At 31.8% G+C, this 14,409-nt stretch overlaps 1 protein-coding gene across 1 annotated transcript in view; it reads right to left on the reverse strand.

Moving 5' to 3' along the window:
- The window catches only part of STXBP5L (syntaxin binding protein 5 like), a 279,142-nt gene that overhangs the window by 205,898 nt on the left and 58,835 nt on the right, over positions 1-14,409 (reverse strand). Inside the window, exon 5 of the mRNA XM_011355337.1 lies at positions 8,445-8,508. Coding sequence (XP_011353639.1) covers positions 8,445-8,508 — 64 coding nt within the window. The remainder of the gene's footprint in view (positions 1-8,444; positions 8,509-14,409) is intronic.

The following is a 14,409-nucleotide window of genomic DNA, read 5'->3' on the forward strand; positions in this document are numbered from 1 at the left end:
ACTTATATGTGGGATATAAACCTAAAAGCAACAAAGGAACAGGACAAACAGAGACTCATGGACATGGACTATAGACTAGTGGTTACCAGAGGGTAAGGGGTAGGGGAAGACAGGGGAGGGTGAAGTGGGTAAAAGGGATCAAACATATGGTAGCTGAATGAAACTAAACTTTGGGTGGTAAAAACACAATAGAATATACAGATGTCAAATTATAATGTATACCTGAAAATTATATAATTATATTAACCAATGTCACCCCAATAAACTTAATAAAAATAAATAAATCAATTAAATTTCTAGTTTTTGTTCACATAAGTATTAAAGGCTATGAACTATTTTATAACTGTTTTAATTATATTTCATAATTATATGTAGCATTACATTAATGTTAATTTTTATATATTCTCTGATGTTATTTTGTATTTTCTTTTGACCTAGTAGTTGTTTTAAAAAGACTTTTTAAATTTCCAAGTAGAAATTTTTGGTTTTGGATATTTTTATTATTGTGTTTCACTTTTCATATGAAATATACAATCAAATATACTGCTTGGGTATCTATCCACTGTGAGGATTTTTCTTCATCAAGTCACTCAGCATCACCCCTAAGTTAAAATGTAATTGAGCAGTAGTCTGTGTCCAAAATGTACCAACCAATCACATGGTGTCTATAAACCAGACCTGAATTCTGTCCTCTTTCATCAGCTGGTTTTAAGTATTCCCCTCCCACCACATGAGACCATATATGTGGGTTGAAAGAAGGCATTGTTACAACAGATTAAATTCTGGAATTCCCATTTACCTAATTTAGTTATGCCTTCTGGGCAGTTTAAGGCTGATTTCCTAAATATACTACTTTCATTACAAAATGGATTGTCACTTCCCTCACTCAATCGTATGACTCACTGAGTATGATAACATCTTACTCATGCTTACATAGTTAACTCAGCTTACAAAGTCATTTGATTAGGTGTTCAGTCTCTACAAAGCCCATCAGAATGCTAGCAATTGCTTTGAAAATGAACTATATTATGACAGGGAGAAGGAAAAATAACATAGCTTTAGAAAAAGATTGTGAAGTTATACTGCTTTGCCTTTCTATGAAAACAAGTTGCTTTTGATCCTCTATGCTGATGAATATTGAGTTCACTAAATCAATAATTGCTTATCAAGTGACATGGGATATGTTAGTCTGTACCTGTAAAAGTAACAACAGCAAGGCAGCTGTGATTGGGGCTATGATTTGGTTAATTTTACAGTGGTCTATGAACACCAAGCTCGATTCATATTGTTTTTAGCAGAACTCAAATAATTAAATTCAAGAAGATTGTATCAATATCCACTACCATTTCATCATTCGAGTATAATTGTTCTAATCTCTGCAACACCTCCAGAGACACAGCCTGGCTTTTGTTTACAATCTTAGCAGGGAGAGAGTCTCAGGATTTCCATTAGTCCCTTCCAACTATAATCACTCTCATTCCTATGTCAGGCATTCAATATAAGCATTATGTTAGTTTTTAAGCACATCTGTACAAATTATACAATTGGAGTATAAAATAAATGAGTGTGTCTACATACTCATTGGACCTACTAGGGGATACACTTGGGCTCAAACTCCATTTATCACCTAGTTACCTAGTTCCATATGCCATGGCTATAACTGAAGGACTACAAGTACTTTTTGGATCCCTTGGTAACAATGTCTGCTCTGACCCTATAGATAAAGCGACTGAGAAAGTAAACAGTTGCTCCTGTAAATGACCACATATGCTTTTATAATTACCATATGTACTTATGGGGGCCTTTCAGAGTCCTTCTTCAGAGGCAACTGGCCTCTCCCTTTCAGTCAATAGGCTCTAGATCTATGAGTTGATGTATATCTGGAAACCTGGTCAGGCATTATGATTTTCCATTTTGGTAGTCAATGCTAAGAATTAAGCTGTTCTTGATTTTTTTTTCTGATTAAGCAAATCAAACATCATAGTTAGCTACCCACCAAATTTGTTCATGATATATAAGCTATTACCATAGATCCTGCATTACCACTCCATCCTTACTGCTTGTTATGGTAATTATGTTCATATTGCCAAGTGGTTAAGTATTGCCATCTGACCCCTACACGATCCATGATATTTAATCTTCATAATATTATGGAGCCTGGTTCTCTGCCATCATCTCCTACTGTCAATGAAAGCCAGTAAAAGGACAACCATTAGCAAACTTCTCAAATATGCTGAGACTCATTTTTCCAGAGCATTCCTTATTAGGTTAAATGAAGATAGTGTCCTTGGGAGCCTCCTAGGGAATACAGTCACTAGTTAAGTTTCCAAGACAAATACAATATATCCTTTTTAACATTCTCATCTCCTTGTTATCTGATCACTTCTTTAATACCACACAAACAAGCTCTGCTTTATTTACAATATGCTCTGTTGAGTCCAGGCTTCAATAAGCCACCCCAGCAAATGATTAGGACCAGATTCACGTGTCCTTCCCAAAGCATTACATCTCAAATCATGGTTGAGTGACCCCATGTAAATGAACTCTCCACTATGTAGGCCCTAAGTTTAAACCCTTAAAAACACTCCTACATACTTGGCGGTTATTCCATTTCTTTAATATGTAGTTTTTTTCTTCCTGGAGGAAGATTTATGCTATCCTAGGCTATGCTGAGATCTGAGATCTGGTTCTGTACAGGTAATGAGATTGGAGGTTGGTCTTGTGAGGATAAACAATATCAAGCAGGGAAATTACTTCAGGTGAGGTCATTACATTACACAGTCTCTTAGAAAAGGAAAACTGTTCTCCGGAAACAGTGAAAGAGATACTTCTGCTGGTCAGTAGTGCAATCTTCCCTAGAGCTGCAGGAGGTTAAGACATCCTTTAAATCTGCTTAGAGGACCTCCAGCATGCCTTAAATCAGTAATTAACAGACTTAACTTTATTTTCAAACAGTCTCCAGTGCTTTGATAGGCTCACCCTAGTCACATGAGTCCTTGAGAGTGGAAAACCTTTCCCAGTTGTGGTTAGAAAGAGATGTGATGATGGAAGGTCAGAGAGATATTATGTTGTCTTCGAAGATGGAATAAGGGGGCTGTAAGCCTAAGAATGTGTATAGCCTATAAAAGCTGAAAAAGGCAAGAAAACAGTCTCCTCTAGAGCTACCAGAAAGGATGTAACCCTGCCAATATCTTGATTTTAGCCCAGTGAAAACTATGTTGGAATTGTGGCCTATAGAACTGTAAGATAACACATTTATTTTGTTTTGAATTATTAATTTTTGTTGATAATTTATGTTGGAATAGAAAATAATATAAATGCCATCAAAGGAAGCTATTTTATTCCATGTTATAATTATCATCACCTTTTATCATTTAAGCACCACAGGTACCTGATCTCCCATTGTTTTACCTATCCATCAGCCCCTCATCCCAACTAATTATAGGAGAACTTTCAAGTAACTGTGATGTTACTGTATGATAGGGTTTAATACAACTTGGAAACCTCAATGAGATCTTTGATTTTAGCTAGGAGGCAACCCAACCCCAAAATCTCATCCTGAGGGTCTACAATCTAGAACAGCAGTAAGCAAACTGTTAATGTAAAGGGCTATATGGTAAGTATTTTAAGCTTTGCAGGCCATGTAGCTCTATCACAACTGCTTAGCCTTGCCCTTGTAGTAAGAAAGCAGCCACAGATAATATGTTAATGGATGAACGTGGCTGTGTTCCAATAAAACATTGTACAAAAACAATGGCATGCCAGATTTGTCCCATGGCTGTAGTTTCCAATCCCTGATCTAGAACAATTCTCCTAAATATTGTCTTAACCAGAATTCTGTAGAAAACAGCCTGAGGAAAGGCTTAAATGCTAATGTTTCACTGAGATAGGCAATCTTAGGGCTGCAATAAAGAAAAGTGAAGAAAAAAAATAAAAGTAAGATGATTCATTATCACACTAACCACTATTACATGAAGAGAAGCAGAAGACACAGTCATTTAGCAGGTGTATCTGCTTTGCCTAGCAGGATGTCTAACAGTTTATATGGAAACACCATGATTCAAAAATAGCCTTACCATAGGGAGGAAACGGGAGTGAAATTATTTCATGTTTCTTGTCTGAGTCAAACTTTACTCCATGAGAAGTTGAACACCACCTCACTTCAAAGTTGTGTCATTTGATCCCTGTGGCAGCTGTTTGGGAAGCCAAATCTCCTGCCTTATAGTATGGCACATCATCTGAATCCAGAATTAAAGGGAGGAGTCAAAGTCTCAGGGCATAGTCAGTCAATTTCAGGAAACAGTACCACCTGAAGTTGATTAACCCTGCCAAAACTAAGGTGAAGCAAACAGCCAAGCCTCAATGGAAGTTTCCCCCTCTTGGTTGAATTCATCCCAGAAATGCAAAAATGTTTAAAATTAGAAAATCTATTGACATATTTCAACAAAATAACAAATTAAGGAATAATCATTTTATAATATAAGTGCTTGACAGTTAGCTGCTTTTTTTTTATTGTAATGCAAGTGCCTGACAAACTTTTGATTGCCAAGGCATGCACTTCAAAGACATTCATCTTGAATTAACACATCGCCCACTACAGAACTAGATAAAGAGTCAGGCTGCCCATCCATGAATTTCTCACCCATGAATTCCCCTCATTTTTAGAAAGCTTGTGTTGATTTAGATAACTGACAATTTGATAGTTGGCTTTTCCCTTACTGTGCTTTAATTACTGCTCTTAAGTTTTAAATTAACCAGTAAAAACTAAACCTGCTAAGCCTGAGATGCCCCACCTTCGATCCCAAGAAAAGGAGACCCAGGTCTGCATGTTATCTCTCTCTATCCATAACCTTGCTATGCGGTCCTAAGCATGCCCTGTACCCTCCAGGACCTGTGAGTAAGAAACGCGATTTTTAAAAGTTCCCTGATGGATGTGCTGAGGTGCACCTTGCAATCATACACACACACACACACACACACACACACACACACCAGTCCAGCCACAACACTGGCTCCAAAAAGGGAAATATAGGGGATCACCTAGGACCCAAAGGATCGCCCCCAAGCATTTCTAGCCCATAGCATCTCTATCAATAGGCAGATACTGGCACAAATATATCTAGATACATGTGGAAAAGCATTCAATACCATTCATAATTTAAAACTCTTCGAATATTGAATATAGGTGGAAACTTTTTAACTTCAAAAAGCAATCATCCAAAGACCTGAAACAAACATCTTAATTAATGTTGAAGTCTTGGAGGCATTTCCTTTGTGATTAGAAACAAAATATAGTTCCCATTAAAACCATTTGTATTCAACACTGCATTGAGTTTCTATGCAACAAAACAAATATGTACATTAAAAACTATAAATACTGGAAAGGATGAAACAAAATCTGTCTATATTTACTAAACTTTAAGATATAGAATAAAATATCTCAGAAAATCTAAGAACAGCTATTAAAAATAAAAAATTCAGTGATGTGTTGAACACAAAATAACAAAAATCAGTAATATTTTATACACTAAAAATCAACTATGAAATTGATTTTAAGAAAATTCACAGGAGCAATAAAGTCTATAAGGTACTTAGAATTAAGCTAACAAAAGATATGTAAGATTTTTGTGAAAAAAGTTACAAACTTATACAGAAAAAAATAAAATAAAGCCAAAATGAATATATCATGTTTATGGATGGAATATTCATATCTAATGATGTAAATTTTCTCTAAATTAATTACTATGTCCAAGTTTCAAACTAAATCACAAAAAATATTTCCAACAGAGCTTAATAAACTTATCCTAAAATTCATATATTACAATAAATGTTCAGAAAAAGCCAAGATATGGGAGAGAGGAGGAGGAAAGTCTACAAGATAGCAAGATATTTTGTAAAGTCATTAAATTGTGCTATAATAGGAAAATAATAAATATATCAGTGCAACAAAGTCCAGAAAAAGGTCCATCCAAATATGGAAACTTGATATATTAGTGAGATGTCCTTCATCATTGGAAACTAGATTGACTATTTAATTGACATGTAAAAATAAAGTATACCCTTATCTCAAACCAATATAAATTACATATACAGATTAAAATCTAATTGTAAAATGCAAAGCTTTAAAACTGATAAAAAAAATAGGATTATATTTTCCCCCAGGAAGGGAAAGATTTATTGAATAAGAAGCAAAATGCAGATATCAAGACTGATAAAATTGAATACATTAAAATCAAAAACTTCTATGTGGCAAAAGGCTACTGATGGAAAAACTAATCTACAAGAAGTCAAGTGATTTATTCAAGGATATGTGCTAATAAGTAGTAGAGCCATAATTCAAACATATAATCTTCTGACTCTAATACTAATTTATTTTGCATTCTTTTTCATTTTTAATTACACAATTAATACACATTATATTCCTTCATAAAATTTTAAACAACACAGCAAAATAAGAACACCTTTGACAATTTTCCCCACTTCCAATCTTCAATATCCTCCCCAGATTTATACATATCCTTTCAGGTTTTTTTTTTCCTTGGGTGTTTGAATACATAAGTAAATATACAAATGATTATTCAAGTGGTTTTATTCTGTACTTATTATTCTGCAACTTTCTTTTTTAAGATGTGGCTTAACGAACTTTCCATATCAGCACAGCATTCCACAGTATGAATATATCAGCATTTCTTTATTCATTTCTCTATTAATAGACCTTTAGGCTATTTTCAATATTTTAGCTCTTGGTAAACTGGAATGGATTTTCTAGGTTATAATAAATAAATGTTTTAAATGTTGATAATGCCAAATTGCCTATACTGGTATATATATATATACCTACTATTACTGTAACTAGATGCTCATTTTTCAATACATTTTCCATTACCTGATATTATTAATATATTTAAATTTTAATATTTTACCAGTCCGATGGGAGAAAATAATGATATATTACATTTCCCCAGTGATTATTAGTGAGGCTGTTTCCTTCTCACTGTCAAACCCTGTTCTCTAGAGGTAAAAGACAACCACACCTTCAACTCTTATAATTGTCTTTTCTAGTAGACTTACTTCCCATATTCATAAATATATTTCTATTGCCACTTTTTGATTTATTAAGCATTATCCATTGATTTCCTATTGTGAAATACAAGTTCTTTACATATTTTGCATGTTCATTGTATATGCTGTATATATATGTAGCAAATATTGTCTCCCACTTTGTTGTCCATCTCTTATCATGATTGTCTTGTTATGGTATATTCCTCAATGATTTTAGGTTTTATGTCTTGCCCAAGGAAGTGCCTACTCCACAGTAACAACCCATTTCCTACAGTATCTTCAAAAACTTCCTGAGTTGTATTTTTAACATTTATGTATTTTCTCCATCTGGAATTTATTTCTGTGAATGGTATGTGGTAGAGAAATCTTACTATTTAATTCAAAATAGCCAATTGTCCAACACCATTTATTCAACAGTTTATCATGTCCTAAAACATCTCTAAAATGTACAAAATTTCCCCAAATGCCTGAACCATGTCTGGAGTATCTATTTAGATCTAACCCTGTACCAATATCACAATGTATTTCTTTTTCAAAAATGTCTTAGTTATTCTTAAATATTTTCTTTTTCTTATGAATTTTAGAATCAGCTGAGTTCTTAAAAATCAATAAATTCTGATGATACCTGATTATAAATACATTGTATTTGTGGATCAATTTAAAGAAATCTAACGTCCTTCTATTGCCATCAGGTGGACTTGCCTTTCGGGTTCAATATTTATTAGGTTAATTCAGTTTCTATCACTTAAAAATATACAAAGAACCAAACCTATACTACATAATTTATTCATGAGTTTGCTATAGTACTTAGCAAAAATTATATACGTAGACAATATTTAAGTGAAAGTGACACTTTAGATCTTTTCATGTTACTGACTTTGTTTCCTCATCATCAAAGGACAATTTTGAATAATCAAGAGAATAGGATTATTTTTGTAATCTGAGAACATTTTCTATATTATTACCTACTTATAAAATCAAGATTGGCTAATTTATGATTATTTAATATTGTCATTCATCATTACCAAAACTGAATAGCAGAGGCCAATGAGTAACAATACAGATAGTCATATTGTTAAGTTCAAGCATAGAATATTTGTAAATTAAAACTGTTCCATTTGTTACACACCTTCCTCAAAAATCTAGAATTAAATATCAACCTTAGATCTAGGTAAAACTAAAGACTTAATATGCGACCATTATTAGTGTGAATAATTTATTCATTCATTTATTTGCTCAATCAGTCAACATATTTTAATTTTAAATTACACTGAATGCTATGAACCATGCTATAAATGTTTCATTATCAAATAATAGTAAGAAATACTTTCATTCAAGAGTAAGAAAAATAAATGTAAGAATAATGGTATTGTAATACTCACTTTCCCTTCATCTCTTGGGCTATCGCTTAAATGTACAACTGGACCTGGATGAGTCTTTGTGGATCTGTTAAATCAATTCAAAACAATAATTAAAAAATAAACATTAAAACATCTTATTGTTAGAGACTGGGACAAAGAAATTAGGATTATACTGGAATACTCTTCTACTATTCTGGGGTTTAACTTAGATTCATGAGTCTTAGATTGTTTTTCTTTAGGACTTCTTTTTCCTACTAACTCCATTAAAATAGATGTGATTTAAAAAAACATCAGATTTAAGAACACAGATCCACATAACAATGGAATTCTTTATTATCGTACATGTTTGTTGCCAGATCAAAGCCTCTGAAAATTTGAAATTGAACTTTTACTTATACAGACAAAGGAACACATACAGCCATGAAGCTGTTGCTGTAACCCTGCTTCAACCAAATTGCAAAGTACATACCTACCTGATTTAAAATTTCCTTTTGACATGAAATCTCTGACTTTGCTCCAACAGGAAATTATAGAGGCTCCTCCAATTTAAAAGAAAACTCTCTCTAGTGATAACCAGCATACAGAAAACTGACAAACTGGGGAAACCTAGTTCACTGGTTATGTTTCATTTAGCTGGTCCCCAGGGTAATCAATAATTGATTATGAGTCTAAGAGCATATTATTAAAGAGACCTGTGCTCTGTCAATCTAACTTTAAATTTATTCTACTCTGATAGCTGGTACGTTTCTTTCTATTTCCTACTTTAATTCATATCATTGTTGAATGTGACTATGTCATGGTTAAATATTATCTTACATAATATGACCATACATTTATTATTGCTCAATTTTCCATACCCTTTCTTCAATGACCTAATTGTGCCAGATTAATTCTATTATGATTATACTGACATAATTATAATTTTTTAAGCCTACATGAAATCATCAAAAATTCTACATAAAACAATAAAGATTTAAGTTTTAGAAACTCTTTGGAATCAGAAAAAGTGACAAATTAAGTGACTCCAGATTCCTGACTCCCCAAAATTACCCAGAAGAATAAATGCAAATTTACCAGATATTTTGTTAGTGGTTTTAAATTTTCTCATCTAAAAATGGATATAGTTGTACTGACCCTACTGAATAATTGTGAGGATTAGAATATACATATAGTACCTAATATAATGTCAAAACATAGTAAGAACTCAATAAATGGTATTATTATGATTGTTAAAATCATTGGAATAATTGGAAATTAGAGTTACTGTTTGCATTCTAGAATATATGCAGGAAGAAAAGAAACTAAACAGGGCTTCATAAAAAGTTTACAGAGCTTTTTGCAGTTACATCATTTACACATAAATGCAGTGTTTTACTATGGTATAAATGCCTCTGATAAAGGACAATATCCTTCAATTATTCTTTGAGAACTAACAATATCTAACAAACCACAAACTCCTGTCTCTTGGGTTTGACTGGATCAACAAATACTAAAGCATACTCCATGATAAACTAGTGAATATGTAAGGTATTTCACATAGTGTTCCATATCAAAAATGTTTGGAAATTCTGAACTAAACAAAGTTAAATGTTTTTTCTTCTATGGAACTTCTTAGGGCTGTAATATGTAAATAAACATTGCAAATTAATATTTTCCAAAATTATTGGTCCATGGAATCCTTTTTCATTGATCTAGTGGAATCACCGAACTCTAGTTAGACCACATGCAAGACTCTTCGTTTTAATTCTCAGACTTCATTAAACAGTCAAGCTCAGAAAATAATCTAGCATTAAACTTGTTATTTGTAATGGTTTCTTCAAACTATATAAGAAATTTTATTTATTTTAAAAAAAGAAAACTTAGAAAATGCCAAAAGTTAAAAGGAAAAATCTTTATTATTTCACTGCCTAGATAAAATGACTGACTTTGATGTATATCTTTCTGACTGTTCCCTAACATTAAACTTCCAAAAACTACCAGGTATTCCTTGCAAAACTTATGGCCATTAGAAATTGACTTAAAAATACAAAAGCATCTGTATACTCTGGATTCTGTAATTCTCACAAAAATTACTTTAGATAGAATTATCAATGAATTTAAATTCATGTAATATCCATCTATATAATGCCCAATAATCCTTCCAAGTAACCCTATTTAGTTCTCTTCCCCCCATTCACCACAATGGCTTTTTGATAATTTTCTTTGTAGACATACTTTCTATTTTTGTATCTTAAGTATTGATATGTCTTTGTATTCTGTCCTAGATTGCCATCTATTCCCATATTAGAATTCAAGAGCACACAGGAGCCAGGCAAATATTGCAAATGAGTTAAGTAGCCTGAATAAGAATCATGCCAGACTGGATAGCATATAATCCACCTACAAAAAAAAAAGTTGTTAGTTTCAGTTGATTACTGACTGCCAGGCAAGAATGCAGTACTAAGACTGTCTCATTATGAATTTTTTTCATGAAAAGCTGGAAATCCAATTTTTTATTTCTATTCTATCAATTTTTAAACATTTGAAATAATTTTGAATACATTTAAATACTTTAATGGCCAAACAAAACATATCTGTGAGTCAGAATTGGTTGACTGTCTTCTAGCTATCTACCTCTTTTCTGTACACTCATCATGCACAATCTCCTCTATTCTCATGGTTTCAATGACCATGTAAATTCTGGTCTGATTATCTTTAGATCCATATATCCCACTTCCTACCATTATCCCATAACAATTTCAGTTGAATGTCTTATAAACACATACAACTCAACCTACCTAAAATTGAACTCATTATTTTATTCCCAACCTATTCAATCTCTTGCATTCTTTCACTACGTGGCACCTTTATCTACACTCAAGCCAAACATATGGGGGCACTCTTAATTCTTTTCTATTATTCTCACATCTTCCCACAATATTCAAGTCTTGCCTCTTCTATCTTTTAACTATACCTTTTATATGTCAGCTTATCTCCCCTCCTAAGTTCAGCACCATAATTTTTATCAGGAATACAGTCTTTTCTCTATTCAATCATTCTCCATATATGAACTCAAGAATAGTCTTCCTAAATGCAAATTTTGAGGGGTTTTAAGCAAATTCTCTACTTCAAACCCCTCAAAATCTAGCTCCTGGCTTTAAGCTCACTTCTCAAATTGTCTTATAAAGCCCTTCATATTATATAACCTGATTACCTCTTCAGCTTTATCTTTTGGCATCCTCTCCTCCAGCCATTCCAACCAAAGTACTTAAAATTTCTGCTCCCTCTTCCTGGAACAGCCTTATCCTTCTCCCGCAGTTCTTCACTCATCTAACTGAAACTCATCCTTAAAATCTCAGCATAGATGAAACTTACTTCACAGATACTTCTTTGAGACCCTATGTCTATCTTAGGTGTCTTTCTTATGGAATTGCTACATTATATTTCCAATACATGGAACTGTCTTTTTACTTAATCTCACATTAATTAGAGTGGAAGCCTCTAAGAGGACAGAAACTATGTCTTCCCAGTTTATAGTTGTTTCCAGTATTTACCATAGTGTTCAATAAATATGTCTGAATGAGTATTAATTAAATACAAGACTTGCACTTATTATTTAATTCTGAATTTCATGCTCAAATTTTAATCACATGTAGAAAAAAATAGGTTACATTTTTTAAAAGCTAGGGATGCCCTGAAGAAATAGCTATTTCTGTACTATAACCTGGAATATATTTTCCCATAAAAATATTTTTTTATGTCAGCTTAGTTCTATACTAGTATTTTATGAGATGTTCTAAAAATGTCACTGTTTATATAGAAAATGTGTTTCACTTTCCAAATAATTGATATATACATTTTGGGAACATGGATCACTTATAATTTTGGAAATTGCCTATAATTTTAATTAGGAGACCACTAAAAATAGAAACAAGCTGAAATATAGCAAACATTAAAAGTATTTCAAGAAAATTTAAAAATAATCTCACACGTCTCTTAAAGATAATTCTGCATTTTTCACACTTAGAACATATAATGTTAAAATTTGTTTTTAAAATTATATTTATGAAATAACTTTTTAAAATTAAATACATATTTTATTATTGTCCCATGTACTTAACATAAATTGACAGGAAGTAGCATGCATTTTCTTACGTATCTCAAGAGGCAGAGAGCAATTAAAAGACTCTGGGAGATTGGAACTTGGTATTTAAAGTTATATCTATCACAATACTACTCTATTTCCATGGGATACACTTTTGGAAATGTGGCCTAAGTAAACCAAAAACACAGTCAGGAGGTGTTGCCTACTAATAGTTTCTTGAGAATATTTCAAGGACATTTTTAACTCTATAAAACACTGGATTTACATAAATGGTAAATTCTATTCTGATGCCAAATTACATGTGTAAGATCCTAAAATCATAAAGTATAGATCATATAAATATATAGGTAAAGTATAAGTCAACTATTTCAGGTAATATTAATTTGAAATAAGAAAAGGATTTGTTAAGTAAAAAAATATGGAAACAGTATTGTAAAAGTGGTGAAATATTTTATCTGTTTAGATAATAAACTCTTTGTAATTACCTTAGCACATTCAACTGAAATAAAATGATACATCTATTATGATTTATACTAATATTAAATTTGTATAAAAGCTCTATAATTGAATCACTCAAGTTTACTTGGGTTTTTATCAATATCCTAAAACAATATTATTAAAACAAGCATTAAATTCAGCCTATTTATTGATTTTATAGGATTAAAATTATAGGGGAAAAAGCCTTTCACAAATAGCTAAAGAAGTAGATAATTTTTTTGAAGGAAATATAATTGTCTAAAGAATAAATGTTTTTAAAAATACCTACACAGAATGCTAAAATATATATGACCAAAATAGCTCATATCAATTACGACTATAATTATAAATGAAAGCTGTAAGTCAATAGTAGTGTGTAACTATTTATCGTACCAATTCTTCAATGTCATTAGTCATTTAGTAGCCATTCTATGGAAAGCACCAAAATAAGCCAAGAATAAAGAGGAAAAAAAGAGCAATGAAGAAAGATTCTGCCTTAGAGCAGTTCTTAATCTAATGAGAGAGGAAGAATTATCATTAATGAAAAACCCATTAGGACATAATACAAAAAGAAGAGTGTAACAAGAATATAACTAGTAACGATCTTCCCTATCAAGTAATATATAGGTACAATGAAACATTGGGAATATGGATTAGTAGATTTATTATAAAGACCAGTATGAAGATTCATAAAAATAGGCTGTTTTAATCAGAGTTTTAGGGAAGAATAATTATGTAACTTAGAATATATGTATGAGAGAGAGAGAATGCGCCAGCCTCAAGTCAAATGTACAGAGCATAAATATTTATTAAAGAAAAATTATTTTTCTGAATAACAGGAGATTGTATATATACTACAAATAGATGGCTTGGAATTCCATGAAGTTTCACATTTGGGGAATTTCACATTTTACATATTCAGAAACATAAATATTAGTGTCAAAGTGGTAGTTTCCATCAACCACATACCCAAATAGCTGTATACATCACGACATAAAAAATATTAATATACTGATTCTTCTTTGAATCTAGAACAATATGTTAACTTGGCAAGTGGAGAATATGCTACCAGCATTAAAAAAATATAGGAAATGATCATGATTATTTTTACATAAAACTAAATGTGGCCATAATCCACTTGACCATTCTCAATGGAAGTGGCTATCCTAAGGTTGACTTAAAAGAAATATGAAAATTTCTATGTATAACATTTAAAATGGGCCTTACTATTTTATTACCAAATATTGCATACATAACACTTAATTATTTACAGTATTTAGAAAGACTAAAAGTAGCATGTGTTAATACTACAATATCTATTTTTAAAGGAACTTATCATTTTAAATTATTTTGGCTAAACTTTTCACTCATTTAATCATAAATTAGCTATAATGTTTCAAATAACTCTATAATTTGATATATGTT

This window comes from Pteropus vampyrus, unplaced genomic scaffold (genome assembly GCF_000151845.1).
Source record: "Pteropus vampyrus isolate Shadow unplaced genomic scaffold, Pvam_2.0 Scaffold1, whole genome shotgun sequence".
Classification (NCBI taxonomy): domain Eukaryota; kingdom Metazoa; phylum Chordata; class Mammalia; order Chiroptera; family Pteropodidae; genus Pteropus; species Pteropus vampyrus.